Genomic DNA, 20,467 nt, shown 5'->3' with positions numbered 1-20,467 from the left:
ACCCTTCTTTCTATCTTGTATGTTATTTTCACTTCAATAAATGATTTTTAGACTGGAAATCTTTTTCATTAAATACTTTCAATATCTCTTGCCACTTCCTACTAGCAAGTAGTGTTTCTACTGAACAGCCTGCTGATAGTCTAATTGGTGTTTTCTTAATTATCCTTTTATGATGTTTTCGGAATTCTGTCCCTGTCATTGACTTTCAACGGTTTTATTACAATGTGTTCTTTTGTCTATTATTTTGTTTGGTACTCTTTGGGCTTCTTAGATCATGATGTCTGGTTTACTCCCAGACTGAGGTGGTTCTTGAGTATTATTTCTTTAAACATATTTTCTATACCTCTATCTTTCTCTTCTCCTCTGGGATCACATGATACAGATGTTACTTCTCTTTAGGTAGCCCAAAGGGCTCATACATCATTTTCATTTTTCTTAATTCTTTTTTTCTCTTTGCTTTTCTATTTGTGTGTTCTCCAACATTTTGTTTTCAAGCTCACCAGTTCTCTCCACTGCTTGCATTTGTCTGCTGTTGAGGCTCTCTACTTTGTTTTTTAATTCAGCTATGATATTTTTAAGAACCATTAGTCTATTTGTGACTATCTCATATCCTTTTGGTCTTTACTCTGTTCATGTTTTATATCACCCATTGTTTTTTCTATTTCTATGCTCTGCTACCCTGTACCCCTCCTCAGGCATAGTCTGTAGTTCTGCTGGACTGAGACTTCTCTGGGGGTTTTGTTGCACCATCATTTATAACATGTTTTCTGTCTCTTCGTTTTTAGTTTTTATAAATTTCAGATTGCTGCCTTTGTCTGAACATGATCAGAGAACTGATTGGAAAACATCTCAGTAAGAGATGACATGCAGAAAGAAACCGGGGTAGTACGTTACCAAAGGACTGTTCCAGTGAGCATCAGATACTCAAGTATCCTACTTGAGTTGTGTGATGGGGTTCCACAATGCTTACCTTCCTTTAGGCCAGTTCCTTGGTCTAAGTGTCTCATGTAATCTTATGTCAGCTTCCACTTTCAGGCTGCGGTTGAGCACTGAATGCAGTACGGTGCAGGAATTGCAGTGGAGAAGGGTTACAAGCCAGGAGTTTTCTTTTCCAGGGCAGAGCATTACCCTGGAGTGTTTGCTACTATTAACAGGTAGTTAAACTCAAGTTAGTGAAAATGTTCAATTCTTGTCTCAGTGTTAGCCTTAGGTAAGGGAATGGCTGGTGCTTTTAATATCCCAGCCTCAGGCTACAAGTAGTAGCATTCTCTATGAGGAGTAATAGGTGCTCAATCTGAGTCCCTCAGGTACAGATTACGGCTGTTTTATATTGGGAGCTTTCACTTCATCCCAATAATCATCACTCTGCACCCCTGCTCCTACAGGTATCCAATTGTGGACTCGGTCCTAAATGCCAACTCTCTGCACCTGCCTTATCCAGCACAGTGCCAGTTCTCCAAAGACCTTGATGTGGTTGTGTGCCCCTCAGTCAATAACTGTAGAGGCGCCCTGCGCAGCATCTGGCACTTCTTCCTATAGGTTCTACTTCCACAGTATTGCTATAAACACAGGTCAAACTTTTCCTGTCCCTTATTGCTGGAACATTGTTTCTGATGTGTGCTACCATTGCCATTTACCTCTCAGGGTTATTGATTTCCTTCTGATGCAAATTATTTATGACTGTAATGAGGAGGCACACAGGCATTTCCATTCTACCATCATCTTGCCAGACTCCTGACCTCATATAATAGTCTTTCTTTTTTAAGTGTTTTTATAGTTTGCTAATAATTATTTATTTGGAAGTTAGTACAGCTAGGCACTGTGTTAAATACCTTACATAATCACAGGGGCATTTTTTCTCCTACTACTCTGGTGTTATCAATTATTAAGTTTGTTTTAACCCAGCTACTTCAACAATGTGGTATAGTTGACTAGATTTTTTTCAAGAAAAAATCTTGAAAAATTCCATTCATGACTATGTTCCATTGATGACTATGTTTCATATCAATTTAAAGACCATAGAGGCCTGCAACAAAATACAATAGATACATCTGTTAATATTCAGTTACAGAAAGCCTACTTTTTAAAAAATAACAATTTAATAGCTTATTTATGGTTTTATAAATATTCAGTAAGTTCATTCATACTCAACAAAAACTTACTTAAGTCCTTTATACCAAGACACTGTTCTCTGGACCTCCCTGGTGGAGCAGTAGTTTAAGTCTCAGTGTTATCAAGCTATCGCCAGCCACGGCCGCATGAGTTCAATCCCTGGCCAGGGAGTTGACCCACATGGTGCAGCAGACCTCTCCTGTCTCATCCACAGCTCCCCTTAGCAGTGTATTTCAGTAGATCCCTCTGTTCTGCTCCCCCACTCTGTCTCTGGTGAACCCACTCAACCCCCAACACACACACACCTCTGGCCTACACCCCAGTTCTTGTATGCATAAATAAATCTTTTTTAAAAAAAGACACTGCTCTGGGATCCTAAGAATAAAATGATAATAAAGTCCTGCCTTGATGGGGCTGAGGTTTATTGTGATCAAGAGGAGGAGACAGACTAATCTATAAATTTTTTAGGTTGTAATAAGTATTACTATGTTCTAGATGAGCACTGTTCTCAGTAATAAACATGTATAATGATTTCCCCATTTTGCTGATGCAGAAACTGAGGCCAAAAAAGGCTAATTAACTTGCCCTAAATCACATAACTATTAAGTGACAAAGACAACTTTCCTAGCCAGACATTCTGATTTCAAGTGAGGCTCTCTATAGATTTTAGAACCGTGGTGGTGCAAGGGGTTAAGCACAGCACTGTGAAGCTGTCAGCAGCCTCTGCAGCACAAGTTCCATCCCTGGCCGGCCAGGGAGCCATCCACATGGCGCAGCAGACTTCTGTCTCTCCCACTGCCCCCCTCAGCAGTGCATTTCAGTCAATCCACCTGTTCTATTCCCCACTCTGTCTCTGGTGAATCCTCTCACCCCCCACACACACACCTCCAGCCTGTACCCCAGTTCTTGTATGTATAAATAAATAATTTTTAAAAAAAGATTTTACAACCCGATTTAAGTAAGGCAAACAGTGTCTAGTATCCTAGACCATACGCTACTAATGCCCACCTTTCTAAACGGAGAGAATATTAAGAGCAAAAGCATTTGATGCTCACCATGCTAGAAGAACAGCAAGAAAACGAGTGTGAGAGCAGCAAGATTAGACATATGGTATAACAGGACGCTGAAAGCCTGTAGAGGGATTTGAGTAAGGACCTAATTTGAGGTGATGAGTTTCAAAAGGATCAAGCTAGGAGACTGAGAGTAGGAACAGGAAAAAGTTGGAAGGATTTTGCCAAAACCCAAGTGAAAAAGGATGGTGTTTTAGACTAGAAACATTTTCTTTGCCTCTTATTTGTTCATTTGAGATGTAAGGTAAAAGATGAATTGGACACAGTCTCTCCCTTCAATATGCTTATTACCATAGGAAAGATATAAATAACTATAATTCAAGATTTAGAGAGATTTGGTGCCATAGGTGAGTGGCAAAATCAAGTAAATGGAGAGGATACTTTTAGCTGAAAAGGATGAGGTTTCACAGCTGAAGTGGCATTTGATAGATCTATTGAACTGGCAGGGTTGGAAATGCAATGGCAAGAAAATTAATTCCTTCTGGAATGAATTGAGTAAGCCCATTAGTAGCTCAGTTTTGCATAATCCTGGCTTTTGGGTAGGTGATTTATAAACCTATGATTAGGAAGGTTAAGAGCAGGGGAAGGAAGGTAGTAGAATACCAGGTTACAAATTAACCACAGGCCTGTAATCAGATGAAGGTTAATTGTCTAGCCTGTAAAAGTGCATCAGATCAGTGGTTCAAAAACATCAGGTCATCCATCATTTTCATGCTTTGGCTTGGAGGTGCCCCACTTAGAGCCCACCATACTTGCTGTTCTTACTCCAGCATGCACTGATTGCTCTCTAGATCTACAGAACAGTGCCAATAGAGCACATTCTAAGTCCTGGGAGTTCCCTTTTTCTTTCTTTTGTGTTTTTGAGAACACACATCTTTTTCTTCATTTTTTTTTAGATTTATTTATTTATGCATACAAGAACTAGGCTGTAGGCCAGAGGGGTGGGGGATGAGAGTGTTGTCGTTTTTGGAGTCTGTGGGTTTGGAGTGCGGGGTTCTTGAGTTTACTCTAGGAAAGGTTTCACCAGAGCTCCCATTTCAGCAGCACGTGGCGTTTCCCAGGCAAGTTTCTCCACGAGAAAGAGATGTCAGTCATATTTAAAGAGCAGGTTTATTAGGAAAAGAGACAGAAGAATAAAGACACTTTCATAGACACAAGCGGGCAGAAAGAGCTGCTCCGAAATGGACAGGTTTGCTGAGAGAGGCCCGCATGGTTGCAGGCGGGTGGCTTTGAGGAGAGCTGGCTCCTCTGAGGGGGTCAGTGAAAAGAAGCCCCGGCAGGTACAGGTCACAGGCAGGCAGGAGGCTGCTGCCCTGCAGAGGGAGAGAGCTGGTGAACTGAAGCACCTGTATAGTCACAGGTGGGCAGACAGAGTGCTGCCTGTTGTGAGGGCTGCATTAGGTTTTATCATCTTCAGGGAGGAACTCATCTTTGTGGGTGAATGGTTTGTGCTCCTACAGCAGTCTGAGAGTTTCTGGGTGTTGGGCCTTCTGATCTGGACGTTGATGCCTAAGGGTCTTGGTTTCTATAACTGGGTTAATGGATTATGCTAATCCCTTCTACCCCTACCTCCTTGTGTGAGTTAGGCTCTTCTCCTGTATTTCCTTTCCTCCATCAAGAGGATTCACCGAAGACAGAGTGGGGAGCAGAACAGGAGGATCCACTGAAATACACTGCTGAGGGGAGCAGCGGGCCAGACAGGAGGGGTCTATTGTGCCATGTAGGTCAGCTCCCTGGCTGGGATCAAACTCATGCTGCGGTGACTAGCAATAGCTTGATAGCGCTGAGAGACTTTAACCCCCGTGCCACCAAGAAGGCCCCTCTTTTTCTTAATTTTTACTCTTATTCTGAGAGACTATACATAGTCTGGGAGACTAATAGCTTCCTAAGAAAGAGTACATGGGAGATAAATTTTTAGACTTTGTAATAAATTTTAGACTTTGGATAAAATGTTAGACTTCATAAATCTGAAAATGCCTTCATGCTGTCTTTTTTGCCTGGCTGTTTGTTGGTTTGACAGAATTTTAAAGGTTGAAAATAATTTTCCCTTATAATCTTCTAGCTTACAACATTGCTGTTAAAAGTCCAATTCCATTTTTATTCCGGATCCTTTGTATTATTTCTGTTTTGTTTCCTATTATGAGTCTTTCGTTGATTTATTGTGCAGTGCACTCAGAGATAGAGTCATGAAAGGCATGTCCTTCAGTTCTGGGAAGTTTCCATGTTATTTCTTTAGTAATTTCTTCCCTGCATTACCTCTGATCTCTGAATTTTTTCCGGAATTCCTATTAGTTGTGTTTAACCTTTTGCAATGCTACTCTAATTTTCTTATCTGTTCTACAGTCTGTCTCTTTATCTTTTAGTCCATTTTTTTCTGGGAAATTTCCTTAACTTTCTCTTCCAAACCCGGTATTGCATTTTTAATGTTTGTGATCATCTTTTTAATGTCCCATAGCTCTTTTTAAAATTTTCTTATGGATCTGTTATTTCTCTGATGATATGATACCTTTTGTATATATTTTTTTAGCTTTTTTTCTCCTTGAATTGTTTTTTCATTTAGAGTTTCCTTTATGTTTGTTTGTTTTGCTCTCTTTCAAGTTGGAGGATTTCCTCAAATGTCTGGTGCTTCTTGGCTAGCTGTTAATAGTTGAGAGTCATATTCAAATATTGATTAGATGCTCTGGGTCAGGGTGCAAGCATGTCAAAGGAAGCATAACTTTAAGGTGACCTAATTATTTTGTTGGGCACCCTTCTTAACCATCAGTACTTTTAAAACTTTTCTTTAGAATTGGTCCATTTTCCAAAGAACCATGCTCCCCTCTCACTTAGAGTGTGAGTTAAATCCAGCTGCCAACATTTAGGAGACTGAATAGGAGAAAGGACTAGAGGTCTCACTATTTGGTGTGAAGGATTTCACTAATTCCCTGTTAGCTTGTCTGGGCTTTGAAACTCAGAGTTCCTTTAGTTTGGCTCTCCAGAAAAAAAAATCTCCAGTCATCTGCCAGGACCAAGAAGCAGCTACAATGTCAACTGTGTAGGGTATCAACCAACTCTTTTCAGCTTCACCTATACCACCACTGTCAGAAACATCACAGGCTGCTGGTGCCTCCAATTCCTGAGACTTGCTGGCGTCTATAACATGAATTAGTTTGCATCTTGGCTTTTCACTGCCAGCTTAGATTTCAGTTTTCTTGGTCTGATACTTTAGAAGCTTTCCTGCTTCTAAATGGGTGTCATTATTATCTCTTCTCCCATCCTTGAGAGTTTATGCTTTTTTAAAAATCCTTTTACAGTCTTAAAGAAAGATGAAACAGAAATGTGTATATTCAATCTGCCATGTTAAAACAGTATTCCCTATGTAAAATACTGCTTTTTTTTTTTTAAAGATTTATTTATTCGTGCATACAAGAACCCGGGTACAAGCCAGATGTGCGGGAGGGTGAGAGGATTCACAGAGACAGAACTGGGAACAGAACAGGCAGGCTGACTGAAATACACTGCTGAGGGGAGCAGCGGGCGAGACAGGAGAGGTCTGCTGCGCCATGTGGGATTCTCGCCGGCCGGCATCGAACCAGCTCTGCAGAGGCTGCTGACAGCTTCACAGCGCTGCACTCAAGCACCTGCACCACCAGGGGAAGCCCTGCTTGACTCTTGAGTCATCACAATTTGGCCTCCTATCTCTCTGGTGTTCTTGCACAATTTTCTTAACTGATTTTTCCCACTTTGTTTAATCTTTAAATATGAAGAGCCCTGGGTCTTGCTCCTGGACTTCTACTCTTCTTTACATTCCTTTTCTAGATGACCTCATCTGCATCATACTATTTAGAGCAAAAGGAAACTTTAGTTTTTTTGCTGACCTCTCTTAGGAGACCTCTCCTCTTGTATATCTCTAAATAATCCAAAGGTAGCAGAATTTTTATCTACTACCCAAGCCCTGCTACCCATTAAAAACTACTCCTCTCTTAGTCTTCTGTTTTATTATTCAAGTCAAAACCTAGGATTCATCCTAGATTCCTTTCTGTCATTCCAAGCATTCAAGCCATCAATACCCAGCAACTCTATCTCAAAATACAATCTGAACTCATCCCTTTTTGACTTTGTAAAAATAAAATGCCTTAAATATAATAAAATAAAAAGAATGCCTTCATTCTATGTTATTTGGCTGTTGGTTGGACAGAATTAAAAATTGAAAATAATTTTTTCCATCCTAGACATCATCTTTTGCCTGGGCTCCCAGGCAAAAGTGGTTCCCCTTGCTTCTCTTCTCCTGCAATCTATATGTATATATTCTCTCCACGTTACTAAGGTAATCTTTTTTAAAGATACAAGCATGCTACACCTTGCCTTAAAACTCTCCAAAGGCTTTCAATGGCCTTATTATGACCCAGACTCCTTATCTTGGTTTCCAAGGACTTACACAATCTTTCTCTTTCCTAGCTCTTTAATCTCCCTATATTCCTCCCTCTCTATACTACAGCCACACTGGTGTTTTTTTTTTTTTTTTTTTTGAAGACCTGACAAGATCATTTCTATCATTGGATTATCAGAGGCTTTTCCCCTTATTTGGAATATTCTCTTTCTTGTCATTAAAGCCTCAGCTTAAAAGTCACCTTCTCAGACCATCTCTGATCACCAAGTACTTACCAAGTCACTTTCTTTTCATTCCCTGTTTAGAACCTAAAAATATCTGATTTTTACTCATTTTATTTATACATTTACTTGTTTAGTCTGCTCTCTCCTACTGGAATATAAACTTTATGACAGCAGGGATCTCATCTGTTTGATCAGAGTTGTTTGTTCAGAGTTGTAGCCCTAGCACTTAGAACAGTCTCTGCTAGGTAATTGACACTATAAACTTGGCCAGGAGATACAGCAGACCTCTCCTGTCTCGTCTGCTGCTCCCCTCAGCAGTATATTTCAGTCAGTCTGCCTGTTCTGTTCCCCCCTCTGTCCCTGGTTAATCCTCTCACCCCCCTGCACCTCTGACCTGTACCCCAGTTCCTATATGCATAAATAAATAAATCTTAAAAAAAAAATAAACTTGGCCAGGAGAGGGAATACTGGTGAGGAGAAAAATCATACGTTTTTAAGCATTTTTAAAGAAAGGATATGATCTGTGACACTTATGCTAATTAAGTATAGGTTGCATTTTCAATAGAAATGAGTCCATAAGTATGGACATAGTTGGCAAAATTTTTCAAGCTTGGCACTATTGTACTATTAACTATTTACAATTCTTTGTGGTAGGGTTGGGGAGAAAGGATGGACTGACCAATGCATTATAGGATGTTTAGCAGCATTTCTGATCTTTACACACTAGATACCAGCAGCATCCTCCCAGTTGTGATAACCAAAAGTGTCTCTAGACATTGCCAAATGTCTCCATGGGACAAAACACTCCAGAGAACTATTGGCTTAAAAGAAGTTCCAGTGCTCAATGGTCAGAAAGGGATCTGCAATTAGGTCTCATAAAGGCCTGTCATCCTAGGGTCAATCAAAACTTGTGACTTTTTATTAACTAGATAAAGCCATGGCAATTAAACAATTTCAACAGCTTCTAAGCTAATGCTGCAATGAGTACATTGGAACCTAGGGGAAAATATGATGTGAAACTTGCTCTTAAAGTGTCTCCCCAAGAGAATGTATTAGTTGCTAGAAAAAAATAATAGCTAAAAAAAAGCGGAGAGGCCTCCCGGTGGCGCAGCGGTTTAAGCGCAGCACTGTGAAGCTGTCCATAGCCTCTGCAGTGCAGATTCGATTCCCGGCCGGCCAGGGAGATTCCCACATGGCCCGGCAGACCTCTCCTGTCACTCCCGCTGCTCCCCTCAGCAGTGCTTTCTGTCTGTCTACCTAATTCTGCTCCCCACTCTGTCTCTGGTGAATCCTCTCACCCTTCCGCGCCTCTGGCCTGTATCCCAGCTATTGTACAAATAAAAAAATAAATCTTTAAAAAAATAAATAAATAAATAAATCTTTTAAAAAAAAAAGTAGAGAAACCATGCAACTCTAAACCAAGTGATAAAATTAAGCTTACTTATGGCAGACAACTATCAAGTATTTGCAGATTTGATGCACAAGAAAAAGATGTAACAGCCAGAAATGCATAACCTCCATTTCAATCACAAGAAATCATACATTACGATTTAAATCATAAGAACCATCAAACAAACAAAAATAAGAAAATTCTATTTTTTAAATAGTAGAAAGGGTTACAGTATTCTTCCAAACATCAGTGTGATAAAAGACAAACTGGGAACCATTCCAGATTAAAGGAGGCTAAATAGACAGGATAAACAAATGTAACATCTGTCCTGAGATTGGATCATGTACTGGAGAAGGGAAAGTGCTATAAAGCACAGTGTTAGGTCAACTAACAAAACCGGAATATAAAGTAGGTCAAATAAAAAGTTTTAACAAGGGGGCCTCCCAGGTGGCGCAGGGGTTGAGCACTGGGTTGCGAAGCTGCCCACAGCCTCTGCAGCATCAGTTCGATCCCCGGCCGCCGGGCGAGGGTCCCACATGGCGTGCAGACCTCTCCTGAGGCCCGATGCTCCCCTCAGCAGTGCACTTCGGTCCTTCTGCCTGCTCTGCTCCCCGCTCTGGCTCTGGTGAATTCTCTCACCCTCCTCCGCTTCTGACTGTACCCAGTACTTGTATTAATTAGTTAATTAATTTAAAAAAAAAAACAGTATTTGCTGCAACCCAGATTCTTAAAAAAAAAAAAGTTTTAACAAGGGGCCTCCCTGGTGGCTCAAGGGGTTAAGACGCAATCTATAAAGCTATCTACAGCCACTGCAGCACAAGTTCAATCCCCGGCCAGGGAGCTACCCACATGGTGCAGCAGACCTCTCCTGTCTTGCCCACTGCTCCCCCCAGCAGTGTATTTCAGTAGATCTGCCTGTTCTGTGCCCCACTCTATCTCTGGTGAATCCTCTCACACATAGGCCCCACCTTTGGCCTGTACCCCAGTTCTTGTATGCATAAATCTTTTTTTAAAAAAAGTTTTAACAAAATAGGGCCTCCCTTGTAGCGCAGGCAGTTGAGCGCAGCACTGTGAAGCTGCCCACAGCCTCTGCAGTGCCTGTTCCATGCACGCCGGCTGGTGAGAATCCCACATGGCACTGCAGACCTCTCCTGTCTCACTGGCTGCTCCCCTCAGCAGCATATTTCAGTCAGTCTGTCTGTTCTGTTCCCCACTGTGTCTCTGGTGAATCCACTCACCCTCCTGCACATCTGGCCTGTACCCCAGATCTTGTATAAATAAATCTTAAAAACAAAAAGTTTTAACAAAATAGATTTATAAAGTTGATAACTATACTGTGATTATGTAAGGGACTATCTCTCTTAGGAAACACAGAAGAATTGATAAAGAGTCAAAATCTATCTCTCTAACCCTATATAATTTACTCTCAAATGAGGGGGGGGAAATTGTGTATAGTAGAGAGAGACTGATGCAATAAATGACAAAAACCAAAAGAACCAAAATGTAAGGATAGGTAAATCTGGGTTAAGCGTATATGTATGTTCCTTGTAATATTTTTGATTGCAACTTTCATCAGTCTGAAATTATTTTCAAATAAAAAGCTAAAACAAAAGGACTGACTTGGGGAAGCAATTTGGTTTACGGATCTGACAGGTTAGGAAGCTGGCAATAATTCTTAAAACAATTACTGTTGTAGAAACCTCACAGATGAAAATGCACAACCTCTGTCTAACCTGGGATCCTGGAAGGATACCCAAAGTTTCTCTGAACTTCAGTTCCTCCATCCCAGGTGCTTTTGAAAAGTATATCAAAGGCTCTTACATATATCAAATACCGCCGTGGAGAGGCCTAACAAAAGGCAAGACTACATTCATAACAACTTCACAGCCACCCAGCATAAACGCATCGCAAACTGCAGCTGCTTCACTGTCACCTTCCCGGGGCCACCTGGTTCTGAGGCTCAGGCGAAGCGCTCTCCGGGCGGGTCCAGCTGGGCGGCGCCTCTCCCGGGGGCCCCCGCAGCGGTCCAGAGAGCGCAGGCGCAGAGTTAGGTCACGTGACGTCCCGGCCCCGCGTCGCGCGGAGCAGCCTCGCTCTGCCCCGCCCCCTCTCGAATGTCGTCGCGGGATCGCCCTGGAAACGCATTCTCCGAGGAACCGGCAGCCGCCAATGGGAAGGGAGCGAGTGCCACGAACAGGCCAATAAGGAGGGAGCGGTTCGGGGTTTAAACCTAAGGCGGGGCGGCTGCTCCCGGCGTGCTGCGGAGGAACGGCTGTTGATCTGTGGGTGCAGGTCCTGGGCTGCTCTGGGGCTCCTGCTCTGTTTTCGCCGCTGAGCTGCTGCCCGGTGAAGAGGAAGCCATGGCGCTGCGGGTCACCAGGGTGAGCTGCCGCGGGCCGTGGGCAGCGCGGCCTTCCCCGCTCGCTGCGTGTTCTCTTGCCCTGTTTCGCCTGCTGTAGTCGCCCTCCCCCCGACCCGGGGTTGGAGCGGCCCGGGGAGGCGATTTGGGGGTGGGGGCTCTTCCATGGTGAGGGAATTTGGGGAACGGAGGAAGGTGGGAACGAGCTGCACCGGCCTGGGATAAATGTTGCGGGGGGCGGGAGGTGGATGGACGACGGGAAACCTTTTTAAAAAGGTGATGGAGGGCCAGGGGGAAGCTACCGGCTGCATGTCTCCCTTCCCTGAAAGAAGGTGCCAGCAATTGAAGGCTTTTTCGATTTCCTTTCAAATGCAAATGCGTGGTATTTTAGGGCCGGCGGGGACTAATCTGGCAATCTCATGCTGGCAAATGGGATAAAACTGACTGGCACTGCCGCGGCGAAGGTCTGGGGGGGGGGGTCCCCTGTTTCCCCTGGGAATTCCTTTACTGCTGGCTTTCCTCCCGGGGGCCTCCCTTACCTCGCCACAATTAACCCTTGGCTTACTCTAACCTTGCTGGGTCAGCTCTCAAAATGGTTTTGCTTATTTCAGAACACGAAAATTAATGGTGAAAATAAGGCGAAGATCAGTATGGCAGGCGCAAAGCGTGTGCCTGTGGCCTCTGCTGCAGCTTCCAAACCCGGGCTGAGGCCAAGAACAGCCCTTGGAGATATCGGAAACAAAGTCAGTGAACAGCCCCAGGGCAAAATGCCTCTGAAAAAGGTAATTATCATCCTGAGCCAACTTGTCTTTAAGCGTTCACTGTCAACAGTGACCCTTCATGGAGAAACATTCCATTCTCCCTTTCATCTACAGGAAACAAAAACTTTAGCGGCTGGGAAAGTGATGGCTAAAAAACTACCAAAACCTCTGGAAAAGGCACCTGTGCCTGTGGTGGAACCAGAGCCGGAATCTGAGCCTCATCCTGAACTGGAATCTGAGCCTGTTAAAGAAGAAAAACTTTCTCCTGAGCCTATTTTGGTAAATTTATTTATCCTTTTAGAGGCTATTATAACTATTTCCTTCCATCATTTCTTTGATGCATAGAATAACATTTGAATAAATAGTAATAATAGAACATTGTTTGCTTTGCCATGCAGCAGGCACTGCCCAGCACTTTTACCTGCATTAAATCCCATGGTATTTACAGACACTTTTTTTTTTTAAAGATTTATTTATTTATGCATACAAGAACTGGGGTATAGGCCAGAGGAGCTGGGGAGGTGAGAGGATTCACCAGAGACAGAGTGGGGAACATAGCAGGCAGATTGACTGAAATACACTGCTGAGGGGAGCAGAAGGCGAGTCAGGAGAGGTCTGCACCATGTGGGTAGCTCCCTGGCTGGGGTTTGAACTTGTGTTGCAGTGCTGGAGAGAGCATCATAGGTTGCTTCTTAACCCCTTGCGCCACCAGGGAGCCCTTATATACACTCTTTTTAGCTAGTATTATTCCTCCACCTTTTAGATAATGGCTTAGAGAAGTATTTTTTCTAAAGTCACATATCTAATAAGTGGTACATTGTTTCAAACCCAAGTTGTCTGACTTTGGAACCTATGCTTTTAATTTGTCCCCTTTGTCTAATGGTGTTGATTAGTAACTGCTTTAAACAAAGATTTAGTTGTCTTTGGTATAAGCTATCACTACCCAGAATTTTTTTTTTTTTTTTTTACCAATAATTGTCTTTTGCCATCTACCCAGAATTTAACTGAAACAGTTTGTTCTCTTTGAGTTTTTAACTCTAACGTGACCACTGAATAGTAAACCTATAATATTGGAAAATATGAAGATGTAAAGGAGAAAGGAAATGTAGCTCTTCTAACAGCAGGTGAGATGAGTTAACAGCCTCAAAACACACTACTTTTTATTAAATATCAGGTATACAAATGTATTTAACCCTGTGAAGGAAAAACAGGTCATCTGGAAGAGGCTATTTTGCTAAAATTGGAATGACATGTATTCTGAACCTCTAATTTTAATAGTTTTGTTAAAACTGGTTATAAAAGTCATTCACTGAAGAACAAAGATACGTAAGGATTTTTTACATAAGGATAAGAGATTTGAAGCTGGTGTTTAGCATTGACCTGGACATAACTCATGAAACCTGTACTACGTGCAATCTTTAATCAGCCATATCAAACTACCTGAGATTTCCTTAAAAAGCCCTATACTAATTCTTACCTTTGTATCCCCTTTTATTCAGAATGCCATTATCCCCACCTTCTCTTATGTTTAGCTAATAATCTTTTCATCCTTTAAAACAGCTCAATCATCAACTACTAAAACTTTAACTTCATGCATACCTGCCATTGTTTCTAGAATTAATGGCCTTTACTTCATTTATTATCTCTTTTAAATGCAAGGCCCCTTGAGGACACCATAAAGCCAGTGCCTGGCATAGAGCTTGACTTGAAGATGTTCAGAAAATGTTTGAACATTAAGGTAAAGGGAGCATCTTGCAGGATATAATGAATGATAACAAAGTCAGTGTTTAGGGCCTCCCCTGGTGGCGCAGGTGGTTGAGCGCCACACTGTGAAGCTGCCTGCAGCCTCTATAGCACCAGTTTGATCCCGGCCAGCCAGCAAGGGTCCCACATGGCGTCATCACTCTGCCTGTTCTGTCCCCCACTCTGTCTCAGGTGAATCCTCTCAACTGCCCGCGCATCTGGCCTGTACCCCAGTTCTTGTATAAATAAATCTTTAAAAAATAAATAAGTCAGTGTTTAGAAATCAGGACAGAACTTATGTTTTCCTGAGCGGTGAGAAGTGCATACTTTGAAATAAAGACTAAAGACTGACTTTCATTCAATTGAATTAAATTTACATGATGCTGACAGATTCATTACCTAGCGTTTCCTTTAGAACAGCTTGAATAGAAATGTATTTGCTTTGTTTTTTATCTGTGAGTGCTTCGGTTCTGTTGAATTCAAACTGGCTCACTTTAAGTTGACATTTCACTTTCATAGTAATCATTTCCTGAAGAGAAATAAAATAAATTGGACAAGAAGGTACTTTTCCTTTGTGGTCTTTTCAGCAGATAGTCTCTTGAGTTGGTATCATTGATCTCATCTTCACTTCCAAACTACAGTGAACATTCCACTTTGCTGTTGTTTTGAGATATCACTCTGTTTTCAAGGTTGATACTCCCTCTCCAAGTCCAATGGAAACATCTGGATGTGCCCCTGCAGAAGAGTATCTGTGTCAGGCTTTCTCTGATGTAATTCTTGCAGTAAATGATGTGGATGCAGAAGATGGAGCTGATCCAAACCTTTGTAGTGAATATGTGAAAGATATCTATGCTTATCTGAGACAACTTGAGGTCAGTGTTACTACTTGAGTCTTGTTTTTGTCTAAACTGCATCTGGCGTTACTAAGAATATTTTCCATTCACAGTTTATAATTCAAGTAGGACATGAGCAGCTTTCCACTTTTAAGTTCTCCTTCATTGATTACCAAAAACAAAGTCACATGACAAATAGTAAAGTCTTTGTCCTTTAGTAAAGGGAACATTCAAAGTGAGATTCGGGGATGTGAGAGCCATCTGGCTGCGACATCTGTCACCCCATTGATATCCAGGGTTGATTGGGTGGGTGTCCCCTTCCTCCCTCACCACTCCATGTGTGTCCCTCTCAAAGCTAAGAGCTCGGTAGAAGAGAATTACCTTCCCTGAATAGAGAGGACCCTTCTTCAGTTAAGGGTATATAGTAGTTGTGCTCCCCTGTTAGAACCTCCAAATAAGCTTTCAAAGTGAGAGATGGTACTACCATGGCTCTTTCTAATAGAAAGTCCACAGATTGAATGATGTGTTTATATCCACCACAGTTTGGGTTTAAGGAGGATAATACCCAGGAGGTAGATAGTAGTGGAGAAAATGCTGAAAAATTATATTCACCTCCATCACAATGCATTGTGGGTCAATATGGATGATTTCTATGTGACATCAAGAGAATAATTCCTTGTGTCTTAGAGAACACTCAAAACGTAAGGTATTGGTTTTCTTCCATTTAATCCCATTTCTGAAATTTACTAGAAGCTAACAACAAACTATGTAGTTATTATCAAATTTACCCAATTGTTTGTTTATAATGCATTCATACCTCAGCATTCAGTTAACATCTTCAGTGTCTTGCCTGGTTCTTTCAGGCATCTTCATTTTTCTATAGGATTATCCTGCAAATAAGACTTCTTGCTAGCAGCACTAGTCAGCTTAGGGTTTCACTCCCTTTCTGGTGCTTTTTGAAATTTGTGTTCTAACTTCAGAAGAGTGTATGTATGTGTTGGTCCTTAATGGTTCTTAGCTATGGTGTTTTTAGGATTTGTACCTTGGAGCAGGAATGTGGCAAGGATGTCTGGCGGCTGCTGCTGTTTTCTCTGCTTCATAAAACCACAGGGTTTGGGCTTAGAGTCTTAACTGAAAAGATTTGAGATGATCATAAAGTGTCTTTATTGGAGCAAGTGGAAATAGGGTGTGTGCCAGCAGGAGCTCTGGTGAGTTCTGCCAATATGAAACACCTGTCACACTGTTCTGTTTAATACTTGCTTTCTTTTTCTCCTCAGTGATGAAGCTGTTTGTAGTGAACATAGGAATATGTATGGATTTAAAAATTGGTTGATCATAAATGCTGCAGAGCTATTGTGTAGGGACTATTATTTCTGGTCAGAAATGTGACATGGAGTCTTGCTGCAAAGAATAATCAACATTTCTTTTGCAGGAGGAGCAAGCCATTAGACCAAAATACCTACTAGGTCGTGAAGTCACTGGAAACATGAGAGCCATCCTAATTGACTGGCTGGTACAGGTTCAGATGAAATTCAGGTTGCTGCAGGAGACTATGTACATGACTGTTTCCATTATTGATCGGTTCATGCAGGTGAGCATAATTCAGTAATTGATGATTCTCACTTCTAGGGTCCTAGCTGAAAATCTGTCTTAGAGGATAGGGTATCATAAATTGAGATTTTGCTATGGAAGTGCCTTCCCCCCTCCTTCAGTGTTTTTATGTATGCTTTATCAAATACATATTACTTATTCTCGTACAATTGAAATTTACATTGCAGAATAATTGTGTACCCAAGAAGATGCTGCAGCTGGTTGGTGTTACTGCCATGTTTATAGCAAGCAAATACGAAGAAATGTACCCTCCAGAAATTGGAGATTTTGCCTTTGTGACTGACAACACTTACACTAAGCACCAAATTAGACAGATGGAAATGAAGATTTTAAGAGCTTTAAATTTTGGCTTGGGTCGCCCTCTGCCTCTGCACTTCCTTCGGAGAGCTTCTAAGATTGGAGAGGTATAGATTTCTTGAGAAACTCTTGGTATGGTACATTTAAGGAATACTGCTGGCCAAACCAATCAAATTTAACTAGCTAACCACATGAGGAAGTATAAAAATAATTGTTGTTTTTAGTCAAGTTGCATATTAATATTATTTTTAAGTCTTCCCATGGGGAATTGCATTAGAGAGTTAGTAGTCAAACATTTGTTTAAATATAGGCATACTATACTGCTTATTGCCAATAAGGAATTTTCTGAAAGTAGCTCAGTGACCTGTGGATTTTCTTCCAGGTTGATGTTGAGCAACATACTTTGGCCAAATACCTGATGGAATTAACTATGTTGGATTATGATATGGTGCACTTTCCTCCTTCTCAAATTGCAGCAGGAGCTTTTTGCTTAGCTCTGAAAATTCTTGACAATGGTGAATGGGTAAGCTCTGTCACACAGGAATAGGTCACCATAAGCTTTTACATTATAAAATGTGTTTGCCTGATTACAGAACTTTTTTTCATTAAATTACAATTTAAATGTCTCCTAAATATGGAATCTCGCCAGTGAATGATTAAAAATGGTATCTTAATTGTGATGTCTTTCAGTATAAAGTGTTTATATTTGATTACCTAATTTCATCTTTGAATACTGCTTTGAGAAAACAGCAACTGCTAGTCCTCATAGTTGGAGACACCCGTATTACTCAAATAACATCTTTAGAAGTTCATTCATATTCATGGGTTTAACCAATTCTCTTACCTGTCGTGTGCTACTGAGGCATGAAACTGAATGAGAGAGTTTGCCTCAGGTAACTTAAGATTCTAGCTTTGGGGTAGACAAATGAGCAATTACTATAGTGCAATTAGGTTTGAGCATTAGTTTATAATAGGTTTAAGCAGGGGATCCAGAGAAACAAGGAAAAAAGAGGACCTGGGATAGAAGGGAGTCTTAAGTTCAATTTGTCTTGAAGTTGAATTATAGTGAGTCATCCATAATTTAGCTCCCTACCCTATTGAATAACATGGAGGAATTTTATGAAAACTATTGTTAATGAGCATTTTTAACATTAACGTTTGTTTTTAGACACCAACTCTACAACACTACCTGTCATACACTGAAGAATCCCTTCTTCTTGTGATGCAGCACCTGGCTAAGAATATAGTCATGGTGAATCGTGGACTTACAAAGCACATGGTAAGTCAGTCAGCTGTGTACTGTAGAATGTTGGAAAAGGTGAAAATAATTGGCTTTTGCCTGCAAATGCGTATATTATTAAGTTGATATTTTAAGTGAATATAATTAGATCTTATGTTTTTTTCCATTAATTAGTATGCCTTTCTCTTTCAGACAATTAAGAACAAGTATGCGACATCTAAGCATGCCAAAGTCAGCACTCTGGCACAGTTGAATTCTGTAATAGTTCAAGATTTAGCTAAAGCTGTAGCAAAAGTGTAACTTGTGACTTGACTTGGGAGTACTATATCTTAACTTAACTTGACTTGGGAGTACTATGTCTGCAAATAAAATTGGCACCATGTGCTATCTGTACATATTATGTTCATTTACTTTTAATAAAGTTTGTGGTCCTTTTTACCTATACCTTTACTCATGGCTACTTCCTACTCTAGAATAAATCTAAAAGTTATCTTAAAGGTATGGTGGGGGGATCTAAAAAATGCTTTCAGTTTACCTGGGAATGCAACAAATGTATATAACTGTTGCTTATGTATTTGGCTCTTGTTTCTTGTTGTATGTATCTTGGTATTAATGATTGAGATGAACACACTAAAAACACTTATTCCCATAGGGCATATTGCCTATTAGCCCAGTCATTTTGGAGAATCTGCTGCTTAGTTCTACTTAGTAAATGTCTACCACTTGATCCCTAATGCTGCCTGTTTCATTTCTCTTGGTGCTTGCTGCCATAATTCTAAATGCGTTGTTGCCACTAATTTTCACATTTAGCTATTACCAACTTTTTCACTAGAAAAAAATTCTATATTCAAAATTTAGTTAACTTTTTGTTGGTTAAGAAAATAAAATGGGGCCTCCCCTGGTCGCACAGGTGGTTGAGCACAGCACTGTGAAGCAGCCTCTGCAGCACGGGTTTGATCCCAGCTGGCCGCAGAGATACCCAGATGGTGCGGCAGACCTCTCCTGTCTCACCCGCTGTTCCCCTCAGCAGTGTATTTCAGTCAATCTGCCTGTTCTGTTCCCTGCTCTGTCTCTGGTGAATCACCCTCTCACACATCTGGCCTGTACCCTGGTTCTTGTAGGCATAAATAAATCTTTAAAAAAATCCTCAAAACAAATGCAAAAGTATCTAAAAGTTTGTTTGCCACTCATAACTTTGTCAACCTGCACACTAGAAAGGATATCAATTGTTTAATGTATCCTTCCATGCCTTCTATAAACAGACATGCATATAAATTGCTTACAGAGATATAAAAAAATGGTATTCCAGGGCCTCCCTGGTGGCTCATCAATTGAGCGCTGGGCTGCGAAGCTGCCAGCAACCTCTGCAGCGCCGGTGAGATCCCGTGCCAAAGGCGAGGGTCCCACATGGCATGACAGATCTCTCCTGCCATGCCGGCTGCTCGCCTCAGCAGTGTATTTCATATTTCTGCCTGTTCTGCTCCCCACTCTGGCTCTGGTGAAGAGATCACCCTCCCGCGCTTCTGACTGTACCCAGTGCTTGTGTAAATAAATCTTTAAAAAAAAAAATGGTATTCTGTATACTTAGTGGTTCATGTCAATGTGTATGTGTTTGGGTATTACATTTCATGGTATGGATATACTATTAAAGCATTCCACCATTTCCCTGTTGATGGTTACATTTTCTCCAAAGTTTCAGCAGGTACTACTAGCAGATAACAAATCAACAATATATAAAAGTGCTAAATTTTCTCTGCATCTTTGCCAGAACTTAAGGTAGTCATTTTCTTGAATTTCTGTGAATTTGGCCAAGAATTGCCTAATTTATTTGCTGTTTTAGTTAATACTTTTGATGGCTATTTGAATAAATTGTTGACTTACCAACACATTAGCCATTCCTATTTTGTAATTTGTCCTTTGACTTTGTTATCTTTTTATATTTGCATTTTAAGTGTTTATATTATCAAATCTACTTATTGTAGTTCTTTGCTTCTTTTCAATTTTAACATGAACTTTAGCCATAAACATCTAAATTCTAGGTTTTTCCTATTTATATCTAAAATTCTCAGTACATTTGATAGGGGGTATATAAGGTAAGATTCTTATCCATTTACACCAATACCACATGAAAGTGACAAGTTCGTTAAAAGAGAGGCCTGCATAGTTCCCAGCAGGCAGCCTTGGAGGAGAGCTGCCTCTAAAAGCATCCTTTTCCAAATAATTTGAAACATCAATGGGCATCAGATCTACTGAAATACTCTGTTGAGGGGAACAGCAGGCAACACATGTCACAGTGGCTGGCAATAGATGATAACACTGAGACTTTAACCCTTGCGACACCAGGGAGGCCCTCTGAGCTGTTATTTCTTTAGTACATTGACCATTATTTTTGCCATTAGTCTAAGTGATCTGTATTTTAGCTATTTTTCCATATTGTTCGGCATTGTTAAATAGCAAA

General features: G+C 41.0%; 1 protein-coding gene across 3 annotated transcripts; it reads left to right on the top strand.

Annotated features, from left to right (window-relative positions):
* Positions 1-11,525: 11,525 nt before the first annotated feature.
* On the top strand, positions 11,526-18,309 carry CCNB1 (cyclin B1; the record flags this gene model as incomplete). 3 transcript variants are annotated; one of them, XM_084232874.1, is made up of 9 exons in its annotated part: positions 11,526-11,546; positions 12,136-12,306; positions 12,400-12,564; positions 14,718-14,900; positions 16,294-16,452; positions 16,640-16,876; positions 17,152-17,292; positions 17,938-18,048; positions 18,202-18,309. In XM_084232874.1, 9 exons carry the CDS (start codon positions 11,526-11,528, stop codon positions 18,307-18,309), a joined length of 1,296 nt encoding a protein of 431 aa, XP_084089000.1. The 3 variants fall into 3 exon arrangements, with proteins under 3 accessions (XP_084089000.1, XP_084089002.1, XP_084089001.1); XM_084232876.1 differs by lacking the exon at positions 16,294-16,452; XM_084232875.1 differs by lacking the exon at positions 17,938-18,048.
* Between the last annotated feature and the right edge of the window lie 2,158 nt (positions 18,310-20,467).

The sequence above is a fragment of the Talpa europaea genome (assembly GCF_964194135.1).
Source record: "Talpa europaea genome assembly, chromosome: 5".
Classification (NCBI taxonomy): Eukaryota; Metazoa; Chordata; class Mammalia; order Eulipotyphla; family Talpidae; genus Talpa; species Talpa europaea.
The sequence above is the reverse complement of the archived record's forward strand: the minus strand, read 5'-3'. Positions and strand labels throughout refer to the sequence as shown.